General features: G+C 43.3%; 2 protein-coding genes across 4 annotated transcripts in view; one reads left to right on the forward strand and one right to left on the reverse strand.

The window, feature by feature from the left end:
• Positions 1-13,280, reverse strand: part of TBC1D23 (TBC1 domain family member 23) — a 54,490-nt gene extending 41,210 nt beyond the window's left edge. For both annotated transcript variants that reach the window (XM_077821626.1, XM_077821620.1), the window contains exon 1: positions 13,210-13,280. In XM_077821626.1, coding sequence (XP_077677752.1) covers positions 13,210-13,244 — 35 coding nt within the window. In that variant the 5' untranslated portion in view covers positions 13,245-13,280. The remainder of the gene's footprint in view (positions 1-13,209) is intronic.
• Positions 13,281-17,907: 4,627 nt separating this feature from the next.
• The window catches only part of CMSS1 (cms1 ribosomal small subunit homolog), a 366,300-nt gene continuing 360,750 nt past the window's right edge, over positions 17,908-23,457 (forward strand). The window contains exon 1 of one of the 2 annotated variants that reach the window (XM_077821660.1): positions 17,908-18,207. In XM_077821660.1, coding sequence (XP_077677786.1) covers positions 18,132-18,207 — 76 coding nt within the window. In that variant the 5' untranslated portion in view covers positions 17,908-18,131. The remainder of the gene's footprint in view (positions 18,208-23,457) is intronic. The other variant, XM_077821669.1, reaches the window with a different exon arrangement.

The raw sequence follows: 23,457 nt of genomic DNA on the forward strand, positions 1-23,457 counted from the left end.
TCAACTCTAGTCTCTTAAAAGACACACAAAAATCTGATTTTCTAAAGATTAATCTACATATTTCAAAACTACACAGGATATTAGATGTTAAAGTTAAGTACCTGCACAATTGTTTGTATCTTTTTCCAATAGGCTTATAAGCATAAGTGCTTTAAAATCAGATTTTATATGTCGATTATATTGTATGAAAGCCAACATATTCATACCCAGTTTGGATGAAAATGTAGCAAGACTTCGTAAGAAGAGGTTCACTTTTCTAGGTTGTTTTTTTTTTAAATTAATCTATTATTTGTACAGCGGAAGTGCTTAGAAGCCCCAACCCAGATCAGGACCTCATTGTTCTAGGCATTGTACATGTACAAAGGAGTTTACAGTCTAAGGCTTTAGTCAGGAAAGATATCTGCCCTTACATGTTACTCTGTAGTTAAAATTTATTAGAGTTTAATAAGCAGCTCCCCAGCACCCCTGAAATAGATTACAGGTACATGTCTGTTGGAGAGGAACACCCCCACACACCTTCCCAAAGCTATTATGCATACTCATGTTAGAGGAGTTGCTGATTTTAGATGAGAGACAGCAAAGTTGTCTTCACAGCTGTGCAATAAATTACTGTCTTAGTGGTATGGTTATGTCAAGAGGGTTATAATTCTAAACTGGGGAGTCTAAAGAACCAGCAGTAGCTGCAAAGCTTAATGTTTTGTCTATAGTAGTATAATGCTTCCTACTTATACCCTTAATAAATAGCTCATAACATCATTCATTAGAGCAATTCAGTTATCACTTTTCATTCCCATCTAAAAGAGACATGAGGAAGCCAAGCTGCTCACTTGAATAATCTCCCAAATAGAAAAGAGATCCTCATTGATGAATACGAATCAAATGGGAAAATAAAATCAACAAAATATTTGCAAACCTGAATTCATTTGAGCAAATCTTTTCTGTGTCTTAAGACTTCAGAAAGCCTGATCCATATAGAACTAGAGATTAAAATAGAAACACACCTAAAAATTTAGTGATGGCTGTCTTTTGTGGTTCTCATGTATTTATAAAATGGCCACACTAGCCACTTGATTTCTTTTTCATATGCTTCCTTTTGTGCAATCTTACACAATAATGTAACCTGTACCTAGCTGAAATTAATGTTCTGTTCAGAAGTCCAGTTTGACAGGTGGCAACCACAGGATCAAACTCCATTTGACAAACACCAGACATTGCACACAGCACAGCACTACCCAGTGAACATTATCAGCACAATATGCTCCACGGTTCTAATGCTTGCAATTTAGGCATATAACCCAGCAAGGCAAAATAAATTAGCATTCCTTAACACATAGGACAAACATGGTTGAGTGGTGTCCACATACTGACACAGTTGTGCAAAACTATGCAACCCTGTTTGTTCATACACCCCTAAATTGTCTGACTATATTTGTACCAGTGCATTCTGGAAAATGTGGGCCATGAACCCATTCTTCCATAGAAGAAGATAAAGCATCTGAAGGACATACACACAGAGCAGAACCAGCAGCATGTAGGCAATGCACTCTGGGATATCCAGGTGCACAGAGAAGTGAGATGAAGGAGAAACTGCCAATCCTGTTAAGCAGGCACTGTTAAGAGGTCCCATCAGTATTGTAAAACTCTGAACTCAGTGTGTCAAACTGATTAGAGAGAGACAATCAAGTGCCAGATTAGGCCTATAGCACGGGTAAAATATGGTTAGCTGCTACAGTTTACTATCCAAGTTTTAACCATGTGTGTGGAAACAAAACTGTTACCACCAGCTACATAATTAACTGGTTAAAAGTCATAGTGTAGCTAGAGCCTCAGGCTGTAATATATAAACCACATTTCAACATGTATTGGAGAGAATGTAATTAAATTAAAGACAAACACACCTACGGAACAAATAGAATCATAGGTTTCAGAGTAACAGCCGTGTTAGTCTGTATTCACAAAAAGAAAAGGAGTACTTGTGGCACCTTAGAGACTAACCAATTTATTTGAGCATGAGCTTTCGTGAGCTATAGCTCACTTCATCGGATGCATACTGTGGAAACTGCAGAAGACATTATATACACATAGACCATGAAACAATACCTCCTCCCACCCCACTCTCCTGCTGGTAATAGCTCATCTAAAGTGATCATCAAGTTGGGCCATTTCCAGCACAAATCCAGGTTTTCTCACCCTCCGCCCCCTCTCCCCCCCCCCAAACTCACTCTCCTACTGGTAATAGCTTATCCAAAGTGACCACTCTCCCTACAATGTGCATGATAATCAAGGTGGGCCATTTCCAGCACAAATCCAGGTTTTCTCACCCCCCCACCCCCATACACACACAAACTCACTCACCAGCAGGAGAGTGAGTTTGTGTGTGTATGGGGGTGGGGGTGGGGGGTGAGAAAACCTGGATTTGTGCTGGAAATGGCCCACCTTGATTATCATACACATTTTAAAGAGAGTGGTCACTTTGGATGGGCTATTACCAGCAGGAGAGTGAGTTTGTGTGTGTGTGTGGTGGTGGGGGGGAGGAGGGTGAGAGAACCTGGATTTGTGCTGGAAATGGCCCAACTTGATGATCACTTTAGATAAGCTATTACCAGCAGGAGAGTGGGGTGGGAGGAGGTATTGTTTCATGGTCTCTGTGTATATAATGTCTTCTGCAGTTTCCACAGTATGCATCCGATGAAGTGAGCTCTAGCTCACGAAAGCTCATGCTCAAATAAATTGGTTAGTCTCTAAGGTGCCACAAGTACTCCTTTTCTTTTAATAGAATCATAGAATATCAGGGCTGGAAGGGACCTCAGGAGGTCATGTAGTCCAACCCCCTGCTCAGAGCAGGACCAATCCCCAACTAAATCATCCCAGCCAGGGCTTTGTCAAGCCTGACCTTAAAAACTTCAAAGGAAGGAGATTCAACCACCTCCCTAGGTAACGCATTCCAGTACTTTGCCACTCTCCTAGTGAAAAAGTTTTCCCTAATATCCAACCTAAACCGTCCCCACTGCAACTTGAGACCATTACTCCTTGTTCTGTCATCTGCTATCACTGAGAACAGTCTAGAACCATTTGCACTGGAACCCCCTTTAGGGTAGTTGAAAGCAGCTATCAAATCCCCCCTCATTCTTCTAGTCTGCAGACTAAACAATCCCAGTTCCCTCAGCCTCTCCTCATAAGTCATGTGTTCTAGTCCCCTAATCATTTTTGTTACCCTCTGCTGGATGCCTTCCAATTTTTCCACATCCTTCTTGTAGTGTGGGGCCCAAAACTGAACAGTACTCCAGATGAGGCCTCACCAATGTCAAATAGAGGGGACCGATCACGTCCCTCCATCTGCTGGCAATGCCCCTACTTATACAGCCCAAAATGCCGTTAGCCTTCTTGGCAACGAGGGCACACTGTTGACTCATATCCAGCTTCTCGTCCACTGTAACCCCAAGGTCCTTTTCTGCAGAACTGCTGCCGAGCCATTCGGTCCCTAGTCTGTAGCAATGCATGTGATTCTTCAGTCCTAAGTGCAGGACTCTTCTGGAAAGAATTAAGCAGCCTAATTACAAACACACCTGGAAGAGAATTTCTAATGGACCCACTAGTTTTAATTCTGCAGCTACCAATAGCTGATATTTACAGATTAAAGAGCTGTGTATTTGTACTTATATCAAAATTGGCTTTTGCCATAATGTAAATGGAAACAATCACACAGGGGGAAAAATACCCAACAGCAGAATACCATCTTAAAACAGTCAGTCATTCCCTAGAAATTCTATCATCAGTACTTTGTTCCCCGTAGAACACAAAACAGGGGATGGCACTAGTCTACTGCCTGACCCTGAAGATCACTAAACTGATAACATGATTTGTCACTACAGAAGTGTTATCACCTTACATTAGATGGTATTGAAAGATACTTTCAAATCTGTTCGGGGAGTGGGGGGGGAGAGGTTTTGTTTTGTGTGGGGGTTCTCTCTTGGGACTGAGAGGGGCCAGACAGAAATCCATCTTTTCCAACCCATCCTAATACAAGTCTCCAATATTGCAACCAGTATAGGTAAGCCAGGCAAGGCGGATTAGTTTATCTTTTGTTTTGCTTGTGAATTTTCCCCGTGCTAAGAGGGAGGTTTATTCCTGTTTTCTGTAACTTTAAGGTTTTGCCCAGAGGGGAATCCTGTGTTTTGAATCTGAATACCCTGTAAAGTATTTACCATCCTGATTTTACAGAGGTGATTATTTTACCTTTCCTTTAAATAAAATCCTTCTTTTTAAGAACCTGACCGATTTTTCCATTGTTCTAAGACCCAGGGGTTTGGGTCTGTAGTCCCTTTGTAACCAACTGGTGAGGATATATGCTCAAGCCTTCCCCAGGAAAGGGGGTGTAGGCTTGGGGGAATATTTAGGGAGAATAGGACTCCAAGTGGTCCTTTCCCTGATCGTTTGTTAAATCAATCACTTGGTGGTGGCAGTGATCCCAAGGCAAGAAAGGAATCTGTGCCTTTGGGAAGTTTTAACCTAAGCTGGTAAGAATAAGCTTAGGGGGTCTTTCATGGAGGTCCCCACATCTGTACCCCAGAGTTCAGAGTGGGGAAGGAACCCTGAGATGACATGGATTGCAACACAGAAGTCATTTCCATTACTCTGCTGTGGCTATGACAGTCAGACATTCTTTTCCTCTATCACACCTAAAAAGACTGTTCAGAATGGTGGGTGATGTAATCGATTGAGTTTACCAGGGCTTTGTAAGAGAGCAGAGTCTCAATTGCTAATAGGAGCTTTCGGGTTTGATTTTCCTCCAAATAAAAAACCAAAACAATCAGATTCAGACTGATTTTAACGTTACCTATGAAAGTAATATTACAGCAAGAAACTACAAGAGAAAACTGAAAATGAGCTGGGCCCCTGTCCTTCATATGACTGGTGAAGGCCTGCACAAAAGTCAATCCATTACTGACTACATTTATTATACTCCTTTGGGAAGAATGCAGCATCTCATCTGTCGAATAGGGCAAGCTGCTAAGAGCCCTTAATAGCTTTGGTTTACGTTCAGTGTTGGCTTCTCCGCTTTTATCTGGGTACAATTCAAAGTTTTAGTTACAGTCTATAAAGTCCTGATTGGTGCCTGGACCATTTATCTGACAAATCAATTCTCTTGCACAAGGCATACCATGGTTAATGCTTGGAATTAGCCTCTTTACAGCTAGCAGCAGGTCTCTCTCAGTAGAGGGTCCTTGCCTCTGAAATACAATTCCTCCTCCCACTCCATCAGTCAGTTAGAACCCAAGTTCATCAAACTTCAGGATATACAGCAAGACTTGCTCGACCAAGGCTTTTAAAACTTGGGGAGGAGGTTGGGATGAAGAGAAGTCGGTCCCCTGTTGGGCCTTTTATGTTTAAAGACTTGTATTTTTTATGAAATGTTTATTTTAGGGATGTAAGGCACCAAGGTGCTTGGTAATGACCACCAATAAATATTACTAAATGAATAATTACATAAGCAGAACTTACCTACCCACCGGTACTACCTTGGATGGATTTGGGAAGCACAATTATAGAATGCTGCTTTTCACAGAAAATAAGTCATCACTTTGCAGTACAATTTCTTTTCCAGAACTTTTCCAATTAGAATAAACAAAGGAAGCTGAGGTTTTACCTTTAACCTCTAAAAACCACCAGAAACTAGTCTGAAACTTCAACATTTCTAGTGCAATCTGAATTCAACGTTCATAAACACTCACTTTTACTAAGGATCTATTTAAGCAAGTGCCATGGGTGGCTGATTGGTTACTTAAGGCAGGTTTCGCTGTAGTGACATTTCATCACATCTATGGTTGAAAATTATTTTCTTAGCAAATCAGTTATGCAAATAAATTTTGCATGTCTAAGTTTGTAAATATTATAACAATACATTGAAAATATCTAGTAATCACATGGTTTACTGAATTAGTTTGTAATGCTGAATATAAACCATTCAGGAAACTTTGACCAAACAGCACACTACTTCTGATAAACCAGGTGGGTTTTTTTGGTCATCATAAATGAAACAAAGCTAAAAGTCTAAACAAAAGGAATCCACATGCTCCTCGCAATACAAATGATTAATACACACACACATATGCAGAGGGAAGGAGAGTGCGCACGAGCGCTTTTTCTTGGCCTTTTAGACAAGATCAAGCATAACATTAATATGGTCTCCAAGTGAATGCATCTGGGACTATATTCACCCTCGTAGTGGGTGAAATTCAAGCATCTAGTATGCATTTTCCATCTCTAACTACCTATGATCCCAACTCCTATCATATTCTCTGTGTATATATAAAGTCTGCTGCAGTTTCCACAGTATGCATCTGATGAAGTGAGCTGTAGCTCACGAAAGCTCATGCTCAAATAAATTGGTTAGTCTCTAAGGTGCCACAAGTACTCCTTTTCTTTTTGCGAATACAGACTAACACGGCTGTTACTCTGAAACCTGTAAATTACTGAGTGTGTTGAGTTTCTGGAAAGCTTTTATTTATTAAGAAGACAGTCACCAAATTAGACCACAATTAAAATGTAAAAGCCAAATTAAAATATTTCATTCTTAACCCTTCAATTTCAATGGGGATGCATAGAGTTAAGATGAGCACTTTCAAATAATGTTGATAGGACCTGCATGGTAAAACCAGACCTAACATTTCTGTATAGGTTTGCAGTCAGCTCCTTCTATGCCTGTGAAGAAGCTCCATAACCATGGCATACACGTGACAAGGCTGCCAAATCAGATCAGAAGCTGTTGTGAGGTAAACAAGCAGGGAAGAGAGTCAGCAGAAAAATATTTCTGGAACCAGATCAGACAGACAGACAGAGGAGAGGCTGAACAGAGAGGAAGCAGAAAAACTACTGATGAACTATTACTTTCACATATTTGGCAGTACAGAGACTCTTTTATGCAGCTGCATAGCTAGCATAGATCAAAGGCCATCACTGGGATAATGCTTTGAAAATGTACCCCTTAAATTTTCTGTTCTGAGAAAGACACCTAGATATCTTGCTATAAGAAATTACAATGTTGCTTTTCTCCCCTATTTAGTTTAAATCTGCATGGCATACACGGGCTAACCTGACATTGACTATAAACAAGAATAGATGAAAAAAGCTAATCAGTAATACATACCCTTCGGGTAAACCATCACACTCATTCATTAGTCTGTATGAACCTTAAAAACAATTATCTCCACCCAGATTACTACACTGCTTAGCCATATGCTGTTCATAGATCTGTTTATGCTACTATACTTGAAAAGATGCTCTCATTACTTGTATCTGCCTTCCTTAGACGACAGCCTAGTATAATAACCACTCATTATTTGCCTTAATATACAGCCCATCTTCATGGTAGCAAGCAGTACTGTAAGCGTGTATTTAGTAGGTATGGATCTACATACACGCTCCCTGTACCTCCTAGAACAGAAACCAGGCTGCCATCAGTACAGCCTGTCTCACTCCCATCCCATCCATGCACACACCTACCTCCCACTGCCTTATTGGTCACTTTAAATTTAACCTTAAAGCAAATAATTAAAAAAAACCCAATAAGTTGAGAAATGTAACAAGTCCGAACAGGACCTGAAGTTTGAATCCCTACCAATGTTTCATCTGCTGGCACCATGACATTGGAGCCTGCCCCTTCAAATGCCTTACATCTTGGGATTATCAGGAACATGGGCAGAAAAAGGAGAAAGCAGGAGCATTTATGGCATTGCTGTTATCACAGGAGATATGGGGAATGTGTGTGGAGATCCATGCTAGCATAAGCAGGGCTGCTAGCAGAGATCTATTAGGAAAACAATACTCTCTCACTCGGAACAGAAAACAGATACAGTTCAAATTTACTTTCACCAAAGAAGTTCTTTTGTGTAGTCCTGTGAAGACATGCACAGAACCAGATAACCACCTTGTGCGTTTCTAACTCTTTTATTACAGTCTTATCCCACTACTTCAGATTAAGGAGGAAAAGTTAAACCAGCAACACTGAATTTATGAAATGTTTCTCACAGAAACTACCTCTAACTATATGAATTGGCTGAAAAGAGTACACACTTAAGGTCATGTTTTGCATCAGTTATAGAAATGTTTTATAAAATACACATCATAAATTAACATACAGTAAATAAAAAAAAAAAAAACAAGCCTGCTGGCTGAGTGACCGACAGTAGAACAAATGGTCAGAGGCCATAGGTTTGTAGTATTGTATCTTGCAAATCTTTTTTAAAGAAAAGCTTTCCACTATAAAAACTTCAATCTACATATATTTTTCTACCCTCCAGAAATATCTCTCCCCACACGCCAAACGTTCTGCAACCTCTGTTATGCTCTGGTTCCTATTTTTAGTTAATGATCCTCTCACTGGAATGGAAAAGCTCCAGCAACAGCTATTTTCTATTGATGTAAATAAAAAAGAAGGTCTTCAACTTTTAAAAAAGAGGTGCAGTGAAATATGCCCCAAATGCGGCACCATTTTGAATAACTCAAAAAAGGGTATTTTCCCCCTAAATGTGTTACAGTATCACATTTAACCTTAAGGTTTCTCAGATTTAGGAAGTAGTGTCATGAACATCGAAAAATAGTATTACACTGGTAAATAGTTTATGTCACATTATTCTGTCTCAAACAGTTTAATTATGGTTCAGGAACCCAACAGTGAAATTTGGAGGCATAAATAGTGATTACATCCACAATGAAAGCACCTTTCAGTTTTCCAGTTAAAGTAGGTCTTGAGACTATTGAACTGCTGATGTTGTTTAAAAAATATGCTGTTGCATCCACTTGTGTGAGGCCTGAAAACTAAATAAGAGGCTAAATATATTAAGCACCTGCCAGTAGATTCTCTCAACTGTTGTAGGTTCATAACCACGTTTGCATGATTTCACTATAGTTTTAAATGTAATCCTGATGTAAGGGAAAGAAAACAGGATGTATTTTATCTCCTGCTCAACTGATGCTGCAAACTTTATAATTTAAATTACACTTAATTTCAATGAGAAAGTGTGTGTATGCACAAGTAGGGACATACCAAAAATATGCTAAAAAAGGAACACAAGTTATTTGTTTCATTTAAGTGTTTTCACCCATTGCCTGTTTCACAATGCATTTAGAGTTAGATGTCGATAACTATTCTAGCCTCAAACAAAAGTAATAATATTGCTGAATTCTCACACATTTACCCAAAAGTGGCAAATTGGCGAATATGACTTATTTTGCAACCATGTATTAAATAAATACTTCCTACTAAAAAAAAGTCAAAACAAATAAAACTACCATGAAAGCAGATCACAGTAATGTAGCACATTGTATATCAAAGTATATCCCCATATCAAATCAAAAACTTCTGGTTACTCCCTGTTGACTATACACCCTAATCATCACCCTAAAATTTACAATTTGTTTCTTTTAAAGTCAGAAAACAATTTTATTGCTTTCCTCGATATATGAGCTAAAAATAGAGTTCTCTTACCCAACATGCCTCAAATTTTCATAAATCTGTTCTTCAAGAAATAAAGGAAGAACTGTGGATTCCAACAGGTATTTACAATTAACCATTAAGAGAAAAATAAACTGACTATTACACCACAGAGGACTGTAGGTTTCCTAAAGAATTTCGTTAGTAAATAGGTTTAAATTACTTTTTCTACTATGTTCTCCTCTGACAAAAGTGTAATTTTCCTTGTGCTTGGATCCAAGGGACTTGGTTTCACTAAGTTTCTCTGTATTTGTAGAAATCAAGTATTTTGTCCTTAAACTTCTCTGGAACTAGAGAGACAAACTGACATTTCTTTTACATCAAGAAATATCCCAAATTTCTTTGCATACTATTCTGAGAGAACACTTCATTCACCCCTTAAATTATAACTTCCCCTTGAGTAAAGCAGGTACTTAACAGCACACTGAAACATTATATACAAAGCACAAGAAACGCAATAAAAAAGCAGATGGAATTTAGTGGGGACAGGCAAAAGGGTAATAATATAGATTGAAATTTGGGCCAGACCATTAATTCTTGAAAGAAAAAACCAATAAATGACATCTGAAGTCAAACCATCAGGATATCAGTTTTACATCTCACCCAAAAGATTCACCGTGTTGCTAGCAGTGTCACTTGACATCATAATGTAGTTTTTGATTCTGAAAGAAAAATCTTACCTAGTGCATCATCCCCACAACTCCCTGCAATGCCAAAGTTTTCAATGGGAAGCTCTCCCATCCAAATAATACCATCCCTGTTTAGTTTTATTCCAATTACAACTAAACGTTACTATTCAGCATGGTATAAATATAGGCCACACCTGGTAAACATCTTCATATTTTTGTAGTGAATCTGTATGGAACCAGCATTGCTCATGGAGAACTCACTGTTTAGTTTTTTAAAAAGCGTTTTAGCAATGTTTTGAGATCTTCAAGGTTGCATGTACTCTCAGCAATTATTATCGGAAGTGGTAGGACTGCCGTATTTTTTCCAAAGATTCTTTAACATGATTCAGATTTCATCTCAAAGATTATGCTTCACTGTTCCAAGACCCAACAGTTTTACAAGTGGGTGCTCTAGTGCAGGGGTTTTCAATCTTTTTCTTTCTGCCCCTCCTCCCCACGATATAAACACCACAGCCCACCTGTGTCACAACTGTTTTTCTGCATATAAAAGCCAGGGCCAGTGTTAGGGGGTAGCAAGCAGGGCAATTGCCCAGGTTCCCACGCCACAGGGGGCCCTGCGAAGCTTAGGCTTTGGCTTCATAAGAATGGCCATACTGGGTCAGACCAAAGGTCCATCTAGCCCAGTATCCTGTCTTCTGACAGTTGCCAATGCCAGATGCCCTAGAGGGAATGAACAGAACAGGTCATCATCAAGTGATCCATCTCCTGTCACCCATTCCCAGCTTCTGGCAAACAGAGGCTGGGGACACCATCCCTGTCCATCTAAAAGGCATTGATGGACCTTCAAGTGCAGGTGGCTTCAGCCTCAAGCTGTGGGGGTTTGGCTTTCTGCCTGGGCCCCAGCAAGTCTAATGTCGGCCCTGGTTGGCAGACCCCCTGAAAGCTGCTCATGGCCCCCCCCGGAGGGGGCCTCAGACCCCTGGTTGAGACCCACTGCTCTAGTGCATAATTTTATATCTATATGAGTAGATCTTTATTTAGAATTGACAACACTTAGCATTCATACAGCGCTTTACCTGTACAATGTGCTTCATAAATCTTAATAATGAACACTGTACTTTATTTACTTTTCTGTAACCAGAAGAATGCTGTCAGTTTACAATTGCCAGTGAACAAAACTCAGTAGTTAGATGAATGATTTAACCCCTTGAGAGCCATACATGCAGGACTCGTATGGTCATTAGATAGCAACTGATGTCAGCGTATGTCTACACCACAAGTGGCATAGCTGCAGTAGCACAGACACTTCCTACAGCAATGGCAGGGTTTTTTCTGTCAGTGTAGTAAATCTACCCCCATGGGAGGCGGAGCTTCCATTCACCTAGCTCAGGGGTGGGCAAACTACGGCCTGCATCCAGCCCGTCAGGGCTTTGGATCCAGCCTGTGGGATTGCCACCCCCGTGGCGCTGTGAGGCTAAGGCAGGCTCCCTGCCTGCCCTAGCCCCGCTCCCAGAAGCGGCCAGCACCACATCCCTGCAGCCCCTGGGGGTTCCCAGCCAATGGGAGCTGCGGGGGGAGGTGCCCTCAGGCAAGGTCAGCTCATGAAGACCTCTGCCCCGTCCCAGGGTCCTGGTGCTGGCCACTTCCAGGACTGGTGCAGGGCCAGGGCAGGCAGGTAGCCTGCTTTAACCCTGCTGCGTGCTGCTGCCACCCCGGAGCCACTCAAGGTAAGTGGCGCTGGGCCGGAGCCCACATCCCAAATCCATCCTGCACACCACACCCCAACCCCCTGCCACACCCCTCCTGCATCCCAACCCTCTGCCCTGAGCCCCCTGCTGCACCCCAACCCCCTGCCCTGAGCCCTCACACAGCCCACACCCCTCCTGCACCCCAATGCCTTGCCCTGAGCCCTTTCCTGCACACCGCACCACCTCCCACACCCCCTCCAGAACCCCAACCCTACTTTCATAGTCCTGCATGCAACTTCCCCACCCAGATGTGGCCCTCAGGACAAAAAGTTTGCTCACCCCAACCTAGCTGCATCTACAGTGGGAATCAGGTTGACCTTACTATGTTGTTCATGTTTTAGATGTAGACCAGGCCTTAGTTACACCAACGTTCACAGCAAATCCAGTTTCTTTACATTAGAACTAGACTGATCAATAGAAACCATGCCTAGTCCTAAATATAGACTCTACACACACAGACCGTAAGACAAGTGGGCCAAAACAGGTGATTGGGAATTGGAAAATCACAGTGAGTGGGGCAACTGCACAGGTGGCTGCACACAAGGGAACCAAAGGAAGCTTGTAGGTGTGCATGTGGAAGGGACAAAGAGCAAGCAGGCAACAGAGGAGCGAGGTGACATACAGGAGCCAGATACAAGGAGAGGAATAAAAAGGAAGAAACAGTGCAAGTGTTTAACCTTGGTATTCAACACAACACGGAGCAAGATTTAGTCTCAAGTGACCATAAGAAGCCACGTCGGCAGCAAAAATGGCATATGGAATCGCTAAGGGGCGCACACAGACCAAAATCCCATCTCTGGGGCCACCGAAGGCCATTGCCTCTGAAGGCAGGTAGGGGCGCGCTCGCTCGCTCGGAGCGTCCCCAGGGGGCAGGGCACGGTCTAGGGGTACACGGTGAAGGCCGTTAGAGGTGACCCGGCTCAGAGGAGGAAGAAAACGTCCCCGGGAAGAACTCAGTCCAGCTCCCCGGACGCGCCGGGCCCGCAGGAGGAAACCGAACTCAACCGAAGGACGCGCCGGCGGCTCTGGGCCGGGCAAAACCAGCCTTTCCACTGGGGCGACCCCCAGCTCCCGGGAGCCGGCCAGACCCGCCGCCGCCAGGGATGCTGCTGCTGCTGCTGCTGCCCCTGCCCCGGGCCGGCCCAGACAGGAGCTCCTCCCGCGAGGCTGCCCCGGGCCGGCTCCCCCCGTCCCTGCCCAGGGAGGCGCAGCCCCGGCGGGGCTCCTACTGTCCCACCCAGGGGCAAGTTCCCCCGGGCCGGCTGCGAGCGGAGGGGGGGTTTCTCTCTCCCCGGGGCTCGCTCCCGGGCGTGGGAGGGGGTGACGGGCTCTCGCTCACCAGCTGCCCGGCAGCACCTCTTCCCCTTCCGCCATAGCTGTTGACGTGCCCTCGCTATGCCGTAAATCGCGGCTTATTTTCGACAGCTGGAGAAAACATCCGCCTCCCCTTCCCGGCCCGCGGCGCTGTCGTAAAGCCCAGGCTGGCCGTAAAGCGCGGGGGTGGCGGGCGGGCGGTCGGTGACGTGGGCGCCCTTAGGAGCCGTCGGGCTGCTGCTGTTGCTATGAGGCCTGGGGGATGGGGCGCGCGCGCGAGCTTCTTTCAGACCCGCCCCTTTGGAACGCGGAGGAGCTAGAAGCGCTGGGGGCAGCTCGGGACGGGGTGTGTCCCAGGCGGGAAGCATGTGCTGGAGCCCGCTGGCGCCGCCCTCAGCTTGAGTGCTGCTGTGTGCGGACAGCGCGCGCAGGCTCTGACTCCGGGACTGGGGCAGCTCGGTGCAACCATCATAAACATAAATCATAGTAATAGTAAGTGTACAGAGCTGGGGAAGGGGGAGCATTCCCCCACCCCACCCCGTGGCCCAGTGTGGGATCTAATGCAGGGGGCTCGGGGGCTGAATTGAAGAGCAGAAGGAGAGCATGTGTTGGTGACCTTGTTTTCTTCGGGAAGGCAAGGTGTTGCTCTAAACGCAGTTATAAACCTATTTTCGTGAGCAAATGATGTAGTTGTCACAGGGCTCTGTCATGTAAGTGGGGGAGGGGGAAGTTGATCCACAAGAACAATCTGACAGGTTTCAGAGTAACAGCCGTGTTAGTCTGTATTCGCAAAAAGAAAAGGAGTACTTGTGGCACCTTAGAGACTAACCAATTTATTTGAGCATGAGCTTTCGTGAGCTACAGCTCACTTCAGCTGTAGCTCACGAAAGCTCATGCTCAAATAAATTGGTTAGTCTCTAAGGTGCCACAAGTACTCCTTTTCTTTTTAAGAACAATCTGTTAAATTATGATCCACATTGTGGAAAGATGTGAGAATCCCTGAGCAATGTTATCAAGAGGAGTCAGAGGACATGGAAGCACCAAAAATTACCTGAAGTCAACACAGGACCGCAGCTAATGCATTTGCATAGCAGAGATCAGCAACTCAGCCTCCAAACTGCCAAATTATTAGTTGTAGCAATGAAAAACCCTTCCCAAGAAGGACAGGTGTGCATGTGTGATGTGGAAGTGTGAAATAAAAGCACAGTAGCTGAAGGGGTTACTTTGCTTTACTTAAAACCCATACCAGTTTACAAAGGAGCACCAGCAGAATTAAATCTCATATTCACATGTCACAGAGAAACTTCAGGCTTCCCTGTAACTTCTTGTAAAATTGCCATTTAAAAACAGGGAGGCCAGAAAAGCCTGTGTGCCACTTCCCCAGGAAAAAATCTGGAAGCCTGGGTAGGGGCTGGAAAGGAGTATTCGTCCTCTAGTGAGTGAGGTGGAGGATGGGTAGAGGAAAATGCTACAAGGGACCACTGCACTGAGCTACCCATGATCCCATCATAAATTCATGCAAAGTGACCTATTGCCATTTGATCTGCTGCCTGTGAGGAACAGAGGAGGAATATCCCATCCAGGTTCAGATCTCTTTCTCCACTATTTAAGAATAAGAGATATAGGTCACTCATGCTGAGTGCCTGAGAGTGGAGGGGATACAGAGACCACTTTCTGATCTCTCCTCTTCTGCTTGGTTGCATATCTAAAGGCCACTGAGCTGTGGAGCAGCAACAAGAGGGAGCTGGGAATTAAGTGGTGAGGAGCAGTTGAGCTCCAATGCAATGCACTGCCCCCCCTTTTGTTTTTGGAGGGAGGGAAGGAATCGTGTTACTTCCCAATACATACAACACCCCTCCCTCCAGGCTGCCAAGTGCTTTCTGCAAAGTGGTGGTGGTGGGGGGCATATATCCTCCTCCAGTCTCCCTCTACAACATGGACATCTGTCTCTCTTAAGGAAGTAATTTCTTCCTGGTTCCCAAAGCTGTCAGGTTTTTAAGGGTCAAAGATGCTCCTGACCCCCACCTGTACATTTAAGCAGTTATCTTATCAGGTACCCTTAGTTGACCCCTGAGCTGCTCCTTGGAAAGTATCCATGCTTGCTAGTAGCATGGACCAATTTTTAAGCTAGAGGACCTGTTGTGGATGCTGACTTTTCCACTCCTGTTCTTCTACCTTCCCTGCCTCAACCACCGGGCTTCACGTCATGAAAATGATGGAAATAAATTAACTTTAATATTAGATTATTATGCACCTGTTTGGTGTTAAAATCTTTTTGTATCTGTGCTATTTATTTATTCTTACTGCACACACTCTCTCACCTCTCCCCAAAAAGAGTTTGGTCCTATTAGGATTTGGGAAGTGGGCAGGCGAAGCCTGTCCACTGCTAAAGGATCCCGCCCCCCCCCCCCAGCCTAAGAGGGGGATCCACAGGACCTGGACACCAAATAAATCCGGGGTACAACTAATGAAATAACAGGGACAGGAGTGTGGTCAAAGGGTCAAACGAAGGGAACCGGACGGGGACACCGAGCAGAGAACCCCGGACAGTGCCCACTGCTCCTCAAAGGTGTCAAGGGAGTCAGTGGATGCCGCCCAGAGGAACTCTGTCCGGATACGTGAACGGACCAAGGCAAAAAGAGTTTGGTAGCGGGCTTTGAGTGTTAACAAACAGGGTTAGATTCATTTCTATGGACGAATAGTGCCATCTCATGATTATTTATGGTTACTACACATGTATATTCTTTCACACTAGTGCCTTCAGCCAGTGGTTCTCAACCAGGGGCCTGAGGCCCCCTGGAGGGGGGCCGTGAGCAGGTGTCAGGGGGTCCACCGAGCAAAGCTGGCATTAGATTTGCTGGGGCCTAAGGCAGGAAGCTGAAGCCCCACCACCTGGGGCTGAAGCCTGGGGCCTTGAGCCACACTGCCTGGGGCTGAAGCCTGAGCAACCTGAAGTCTGAAGCATGGTGGCCCCAGGCAATTGTCCTGCTTGCTACCCCTAAAGCCAGTCTTGTCTTTTATATGCAGAAAAGCAGTTTTTGTGGCACAGGTGGGCTATGAAGTTTTTACAGCATGTTGCGGGTGTCTCAGAAAGAAAAAGGTTGAGAACCCCTGCCTTCGGCTATATTCCAGGTATATAAATCTATTATAGATCTGATAAGTGTGTGGCTTCTTTTTACAGTATATTCATTTGTTGCATCTGATCATTGCATTTATCTACTTTTGTTATTTGTGTGCTTTAATTGCTTTTGCAAACAATAGACTATAAATACAATATTTAAAATGAAGGCTCTGCTTATAAACATTGTGCTTCACTCAGAGTAAGTGAACAATGTTTCCTTGAGTTTATTAGCATGATCTTTGGCTACAATCTTGAAAACACACACGTGCTTAGCTTTACTACTGTGAACGGTTCCACTGATATCAACAAAACTACTCACAGTATTAAAGTTAAGCCCATACATAAGTGTTTGCAGGACCAGCCCTTTAATTTTCATTAATATGTTAATTAATACCTGTTACTAATATTTCATTGCCTTAAAGTAGAATTGTTAAATCTTAATACTGATACCACTTTCCCTTTCCTAGCAATGGGGCTTTGAATTGATTCCAGAGATTGTAAATACATTGCAAGATTATGCTGTTCTGTACACTTCAAAGGATATTTGAAGATTTACACTCAAATAAATGACCTAATAGTATTACATATCATAAGGGAAGGCAGGCTACTGAATTAGTTATTGCATAAATATGATTTTTATCTTTATAAAAAGTATTTATTACATACAAATATATGTACTGCAAGATTTTGTGTAAATGTAAATGTCTCAAAATACTTTTCATAGCCAGTGACATTGTATGGCCTTGATACTGCACATTTTTAGGAAACTGCATTAACTTTATTTAGTTGGTTGAGTAGTCCCATTGACTTCAATGGAATTACTGTTGTGAACAAAATTACATAATTCCTTAAATGTTTGCAAGATCCGTGTTCCATATGTGAAAGGGGAAAAAAGTTACAAGGTTACAGTATATTTTCACATATTTATAGTCCTTTCTCAGGCAAGAGGTTATGAAGTATCATAATAAAGAAAGTAGATATTTTCCAGGCCCAAAGAAGACAGATGCAGTCTGACTTAAATAAACATCATGAATGGTTGAGTTCTAGCTGCAGCTCCTTTCTCCCCCTTGCAATCTTTGATTAACTTGATTGCAGCGCTTGAAAATTGAACACCTATTTTTTCTTACTACTTACTAACAAAAGAGTTGTAAAATATGTATGATGAACTAAGGATAGTAAATAATTTCAATATTACATGACGTAAAGCATCCTTAAACCTGCCAGACACATGCATGTGTGCACAGATATGTATGTATACTAAAGACTCAGCACTTATCCATACTACACATACCAATTGTGCCCTACCCCTCCCCCCCTTTTCAAATGCTGGTCTTTTCCCCAAGTTGTCCATCTGGAAGGTTCTCCTTCACGACTAGGTTTCAACAGAGTTAAAAGAAATGTCCCTGTTTTTCTCCCCACCAAACGTGTCTAATTAGAGGGTCTTATGTCTGCCAGTGTGCCACCCACTAACTCAGCAAGCACATGTGCATATGCAGACATCACGTCCCTCTGTGCACACACGATACGCACGAACCTAAACACGCCATGCAGACACCACACATATCTGCGCCTACACCACGTGTGCACAGGGCTCCCATGCACGCCGCGCGCAGGCAGCCCGGCTGCTGAGCCCTTTGCTTTCCGCGCGCCCTTCGCCGCAAACCCGCCCCGCGGTGCCAGGCTTAGTAGCGAGCGGGGAGGGGGCGCGTCTCTGGCGGGAGAGGGCGGTGTCAGCAGCCGGCAGCGGCGTCCCCCGGAGCTGGTGCGGGGTTCCTCCCGGACGGCGTAGAGTAGCGGCGGCGTGGCCTGCGGTGCGGCTGGGACACATGGGGGACGCGCTGGACGAGCCTTGGTGGGAGCCTCAGCCTGGAACACATGCTAGCAGCGACAGCAATAGCCCAGGTACCTGCTCGCCACGTGGGGAGCTTGCTCCTCCCTTTGCTGGGCTCATAGCAGCAGCCCCTTCGCTGGACTCCCCCTCCCCCTTTCATTTCCTCGTCTCCCTCACCTCCCTTCCTCCCTCACCTTTCGCACACAGACCCGCTCCTCATTTCCTCTCAGGCTGCCCCCTTGCTGCTTCCTTCTCTCCAGCGGCCCTTCCTCCCATCGCCCCTCCCGAGTTGGGTGTAAACATTTCAAGTTTGCTTGTAAAGAAAATGTCCGGTCTATATTCCTCTTCCCCAGGAGGAGTTATAAACAGAAAACATTAAACAGAAATAGTCACTGAAATAGACAATTTATATTTAAATAAAGATGCGGGGGAGGGGGGTAGAGGAACTGGATGCTTTTTGAGGTTGGAGCTTAACTGGTCCCTGTCTTTATTAAGCTTATAAAGCGTATTCTCTTCTGATTTGGGGACTTCTGGTCTTCTTCTGGGTATTAGCAGGGCTGACTGAGGAGACTTAAGTTTTTAAAAGGCTTTTGAAACGTGGCGTTTATAAAACCTTTGGCGGTAAACACGTGCAGCAGCTGGTGTGACTGGTCACTATTTATCACTAGTGTCATGTATCTCAGAAGGATAGGAACTGAATTCTCACTCTCCCTCAACCACGTTATTCGGCTGATGCTCTACAACTGCTTTGCATGATGATGATCATTAATTATTATTAATATCTAGCTTTTATAGTGCTTTTTTCATCAGTAGATCTCAAACCACTTTACAGAGGATATCTATTAAGGTATTAGGCTGCTGCCAAACTGTTACAGTTAACATTGATGAGTTTTTTTAAAAAAAAATGTAAGGTCTACACTGCATAGTAAATCTGGGTGTGCAAAATGGGTGGGCTTGGACCTGTCCCATAGTGGGACTCTCACCCATGCATCTTGGCAGGTTTACAGGTCTGAGTCCTAAGAGGTTTCTGGCATGAGCCAGAAGGATTTGTGTGTGAACAGTATGGGTTTTGGTCCTAAATCTGAGTATGAGCCTGGTCTAGTTATGGTACAAATGTAACTGAATTGGAGGACCTAGCTAAAATATGGTTAAATTCTGTCTATGACAGTGGTTCCCAACCAGAGGTACATGTATCCCTGGTGGTACGCAGAGGTCTTCCAGGGGGTACATCAGCTCATCTAGATATTTGCCTAGTTTTACAGCAGGCTGCTTAAAAAGCACTAGCAAAGTCAGTACAAACTAAAATTTCATACAGACAATGACTTGTTTATACTGCTCTATATACTATACACTGAAATGCAAGTACAATATTTATATTCTAATTGATTTATTTGATAATTATAAGGTAAAAATTAGAAAGTAAGCAATTTTTTCAGTAATAGTGTGCTGTAACACTTGTATTTTTATATCAGATTTTATAAGCAAGTAATTTTTAAATGAGATGTAACTTGGGGCTATGCAAGAGAAATTAGATTCCTGAAAGGGGTACAATAGTCTGGAAAGGTTGAGAGCCACTGGTCTAAGCTACAAACTTTAACTGTGTTGCAGCTGTTTTCCATGATAGCTTTGTCGTAGCAGGGCCCTCTGAGTTGATTGTACTGTATTTGTAGAGGGAACATTAGGGGTTCATAGATAGGGCATAGAAATTAAGAGACTATTAAGTGAAATCCTGTGATATGATATATATGTGGTTGGATGGAGTGCTTTTGTTTTTGTGAGAGCATCTTGTAATTGGAAATTTTATGAATGGAATTATTTTATTGTGAAATTTTAGATTTTCAAATGGTTTATTTTTAAGCTTTGAGGGCGTACCTCTGGTTCAAGGCACCAGAGAAATACTTCATGAAATCCTCTAGGGACTTCAGTTTTGCTATCTATTTTATGTGGAAGGTGCTTGATAATATGGTGATTGGCAGAAGTATAAAACCCAAAAATAAATTTTATGTCACAGCCCTGTCCCCATGTTGGACCCACAGTAGTGTTTTGACCCACATGCTGGGTTCATGTGCATTAAGTTCCCCTGGGCCTGAGTAGGCTCTTTCTTTGGCCTCTAGGTTCACTGCCGGGGCATTGACTCTCTGTCTGGTACCTTTTTCGTAAGTTGGATTGTGCAGCCTAGCTGCCCTAGTCCCAGGACCAGTGCTGCACTTCCCTGTAGGTTAAGCACATCCTTTTCAGAGCTCCACTCTAGTGTGTGTCACGGTTACTGGGTTAGCTGTTCCTTCTTGGGGTCTCTCTGAGTGCCATGGGTCTCAGGCCATGGGTCTCAGGCCTTCACCTCTGCTGGAGTGGAATTCCACCACTCACCCACTCTCAGACCCCAGGACCTGGGTTACACCCCCCTGGGAACTAACCATGACCAAGTCAGCAGATCCAACTGCTGGTGGACCCTGCCAGCGTTTCCCTTTGGGAGCTGGTGACTCAAAACAGCCTCTTCAAAACAAAGTATTGACCGGTCTAAATACTTTGTGCCTTTGAGAAATGAATGAAGTGTAACAACAGTAAAAGGGCTACATCAAAGGTGGTGTTTATACTTTTGTAAGTTCCCCTCAGCTCAGTTAACTTCATCTCTTGCTGTGAGTATCAGCTCGTCTTCCTCACAACATCTGTATCTCTGTGTGTCTCAGTCACGCTGTCAACTTTTTCACTGACACATCCTGGCTAGCCTCTCTCAGCTTACCCTGTAACCTGCCTCCCTTTTCTAGGGTCTTTAGTATTTTTGCCTCCTTTGATCCCAGGCTTGGGGAGGATGCCCCATTCTAGCCTGGATGGAGCCAACCATTGTTATCTTACCTCCTTTGAAGTTGGGTACATTAGAGCTATCTTGTCTGTGTCATCGTTTTACCTTTCCTGGATGTCATAACAACCCCCCTTTTCCAGCCTCCTTTCATTCAACTGTATGCATCCAGGAAGTGTTAACAATGTAATATTTATAAAAATATAATCCAGACATTTTCTCATTTTGTCCCAGTGAGTACTCCTGTTTACAGTTTAATTGTTCAGGGACATGTGGGTTGAAGCCAGTAGGACACAGACTTTGCAGAGGGATTTCTTAAATTAGTCACTCTTTATTTGAGACAGCACAAGTGTTATACAGATCCATGTAAAATAAGAAACACATCTATACCATTCCCTGCCTAAGTTTATTCACCACTCTTTAGCATTCTTTGGGATTTGGTGATTGTCCTTTCAGGCTTCCAAATCCCCTCTCTTTGGCTTCTCTACTCTGGTACATGTTTCTCTTGGTGAGAGAGCTGGTCCTTTTATAACTTCTAGTCTTCTTTCCATGTGAACCTCCTGGTCAGCCTCAAGGTCCCCCTCATGTGATCTGATGCTTGGTTACCACCCACATGGAGTCCAGACTTGAAAAACTGGTTTATTGCAGTTTTGGCCACACTCTTTGGCATAACCATTGCTCAGCTAGGGTAGGGGCAGGACCGATTCAGTTGTTTGTGGTTCTTAAAGACCACATCAGTCAGAGGCAGGCACTCAGGTGCTGCTCTCCCTCTTCTTAACATAAGAAGTGTGACGTACGAATACATGCAAAAGGCAGTCAAACAGCCTAAATACACAGAGAGTTCATAACATGAAACTGGAATTCATAAGCTGTACATAGATAAGTCCCCCAAATTGTCTTATAAAAATGGTGGGCCATAAATCTTATTGGAATATGTCATAAAATCTTTTCTCACAAGGGTGAGGTGTGGTATAAACTGATGTCAACTAGATGATATTTCAAAATTGCCAATTTTGTGCCACTGTGTGGATTGTAATATTCTGAATTCTTGGTGCAGGGCCACATATACTTGCAATGGATTGCATTACTGGAATAAAAGAGTGTTCCACTGCAATAATACTCTCAGTGCTCTTATCCTGTAAGGCTTTGAATTCCCAATGCTGAATTTCAGACTGTTATTTTTCACTTCTGTGTTGTATCTCTCAGTAATAAAATGTTCTGTTAACATTAAAGCTGCCCTGTATCTAGGTCTCTGTGACTTGCTGAATACAGATTTTTTTTAAAAAAATAATACTACATGTTCATGTTTGATAAGATAAAGTGAGGTTGACTCTTGCAGTTTTTTGTGTTGGTATAAACTTGGCACTTGTGAAAAATACTAAGTCCTGGACATTAAAATCTTCAGTTTATCCACTGAAGAGATATAACACAGGTGAATTAATGAATATTCACTTCCCATTGCTTCTTACCAATATATCTAATTTCAGACCTAGCGAGAACCATGTAGAATTTTGGGGATAGTTCAGTCTCCAAGCCTACTCAGAAGAATGATGCTCTTTGGACACAGTATGCTTAAAAATCGTTAGAGTAGGGAACTTGGGGTCAGGACACCTGGATTATATTCTTAATCTTGGGCAAGTTGCTTAAACGGTCTTTGTCTCAGTTTCCCAGTCTGCAAAATGGATTTATTTGATATTTTGCCACTTTGTAAAGTCCTCTGGGATTTTTGAATGAGAAGCTCTGCATAAGTGCAATGTATTTATTTTTCATTCCTTGGCCTGTCTCCTGAGTCTGCCAGCGAAGGGTGTTCTCTGGTGCCAGTTGTTAAAGTGATTGGTGTTATGGTGGACCGCTTTCTGCTAGGATCTGTGCAGGGATCACCAACTAATTTAATATATGCCATTAGTCAGCTGCCAGATGGTAACGGCTTTTGGCCACTGTCAGCGTAGGGTGGATTTGAACCAGCAGTTTAGGTGACAAGCTCTGAACCCCAGTACTCTGAGCTATCCAGTTTCCAAGGATTTTTGCAGTTGTGATGTTGACTAGACATTTTATGTTGGAAGCGAGCAGCAAAAATGAAACCCAAAACACTTCTGAAATTCAATGTGGTGAATTCACAGGCTTGTGAAAAGGGCTGTTAGCACCAACCCGCAGTGCATGCTCTTCCCCTTTCCCTCCTCATATCAATACATTTTGCTTGTGCCCATTGTTTTTAGCCCTGAGGTTAATTGCTCCATGCTGTGCCAGTAGTTATTGCAGAATATTCATCTAAAAATAAAATATGGTTGGTCCAACTGGAGTGTAAGCGTAAGTGTAATGAGATAAAATGTGGAGCTCAAGAAGCAGTATTCTTTTTTTTTTTTTTTTTTACTGAAAACATTACATGAAAGAGCCCTGAAGGATCTGAGTACCTAAGCAACTTTTCCCATCATTTACTCCACATAATATGATGCTGCTGGTATACAGCCAGCTACAGTAATTATCTTACAGTCCATTAAAGAATTACGAAAGAATTGAATTTTAG

This window comes from Eretmochelys imbricata, chromosome 1 (assembly GCF_965152235.1).
Source record: "Eretmochelys imbricata isolate rEreImb1 chromosome 1, rEreImb1.hap1, whole genome shotgun sequence".
NCBI classification, from domain to species: domain Eukaryota; kingdom Metazoa; phylum Chordata; order Testudines; family Cheloniidae; genus Eretmochelys; species Eretmochelys imbricata.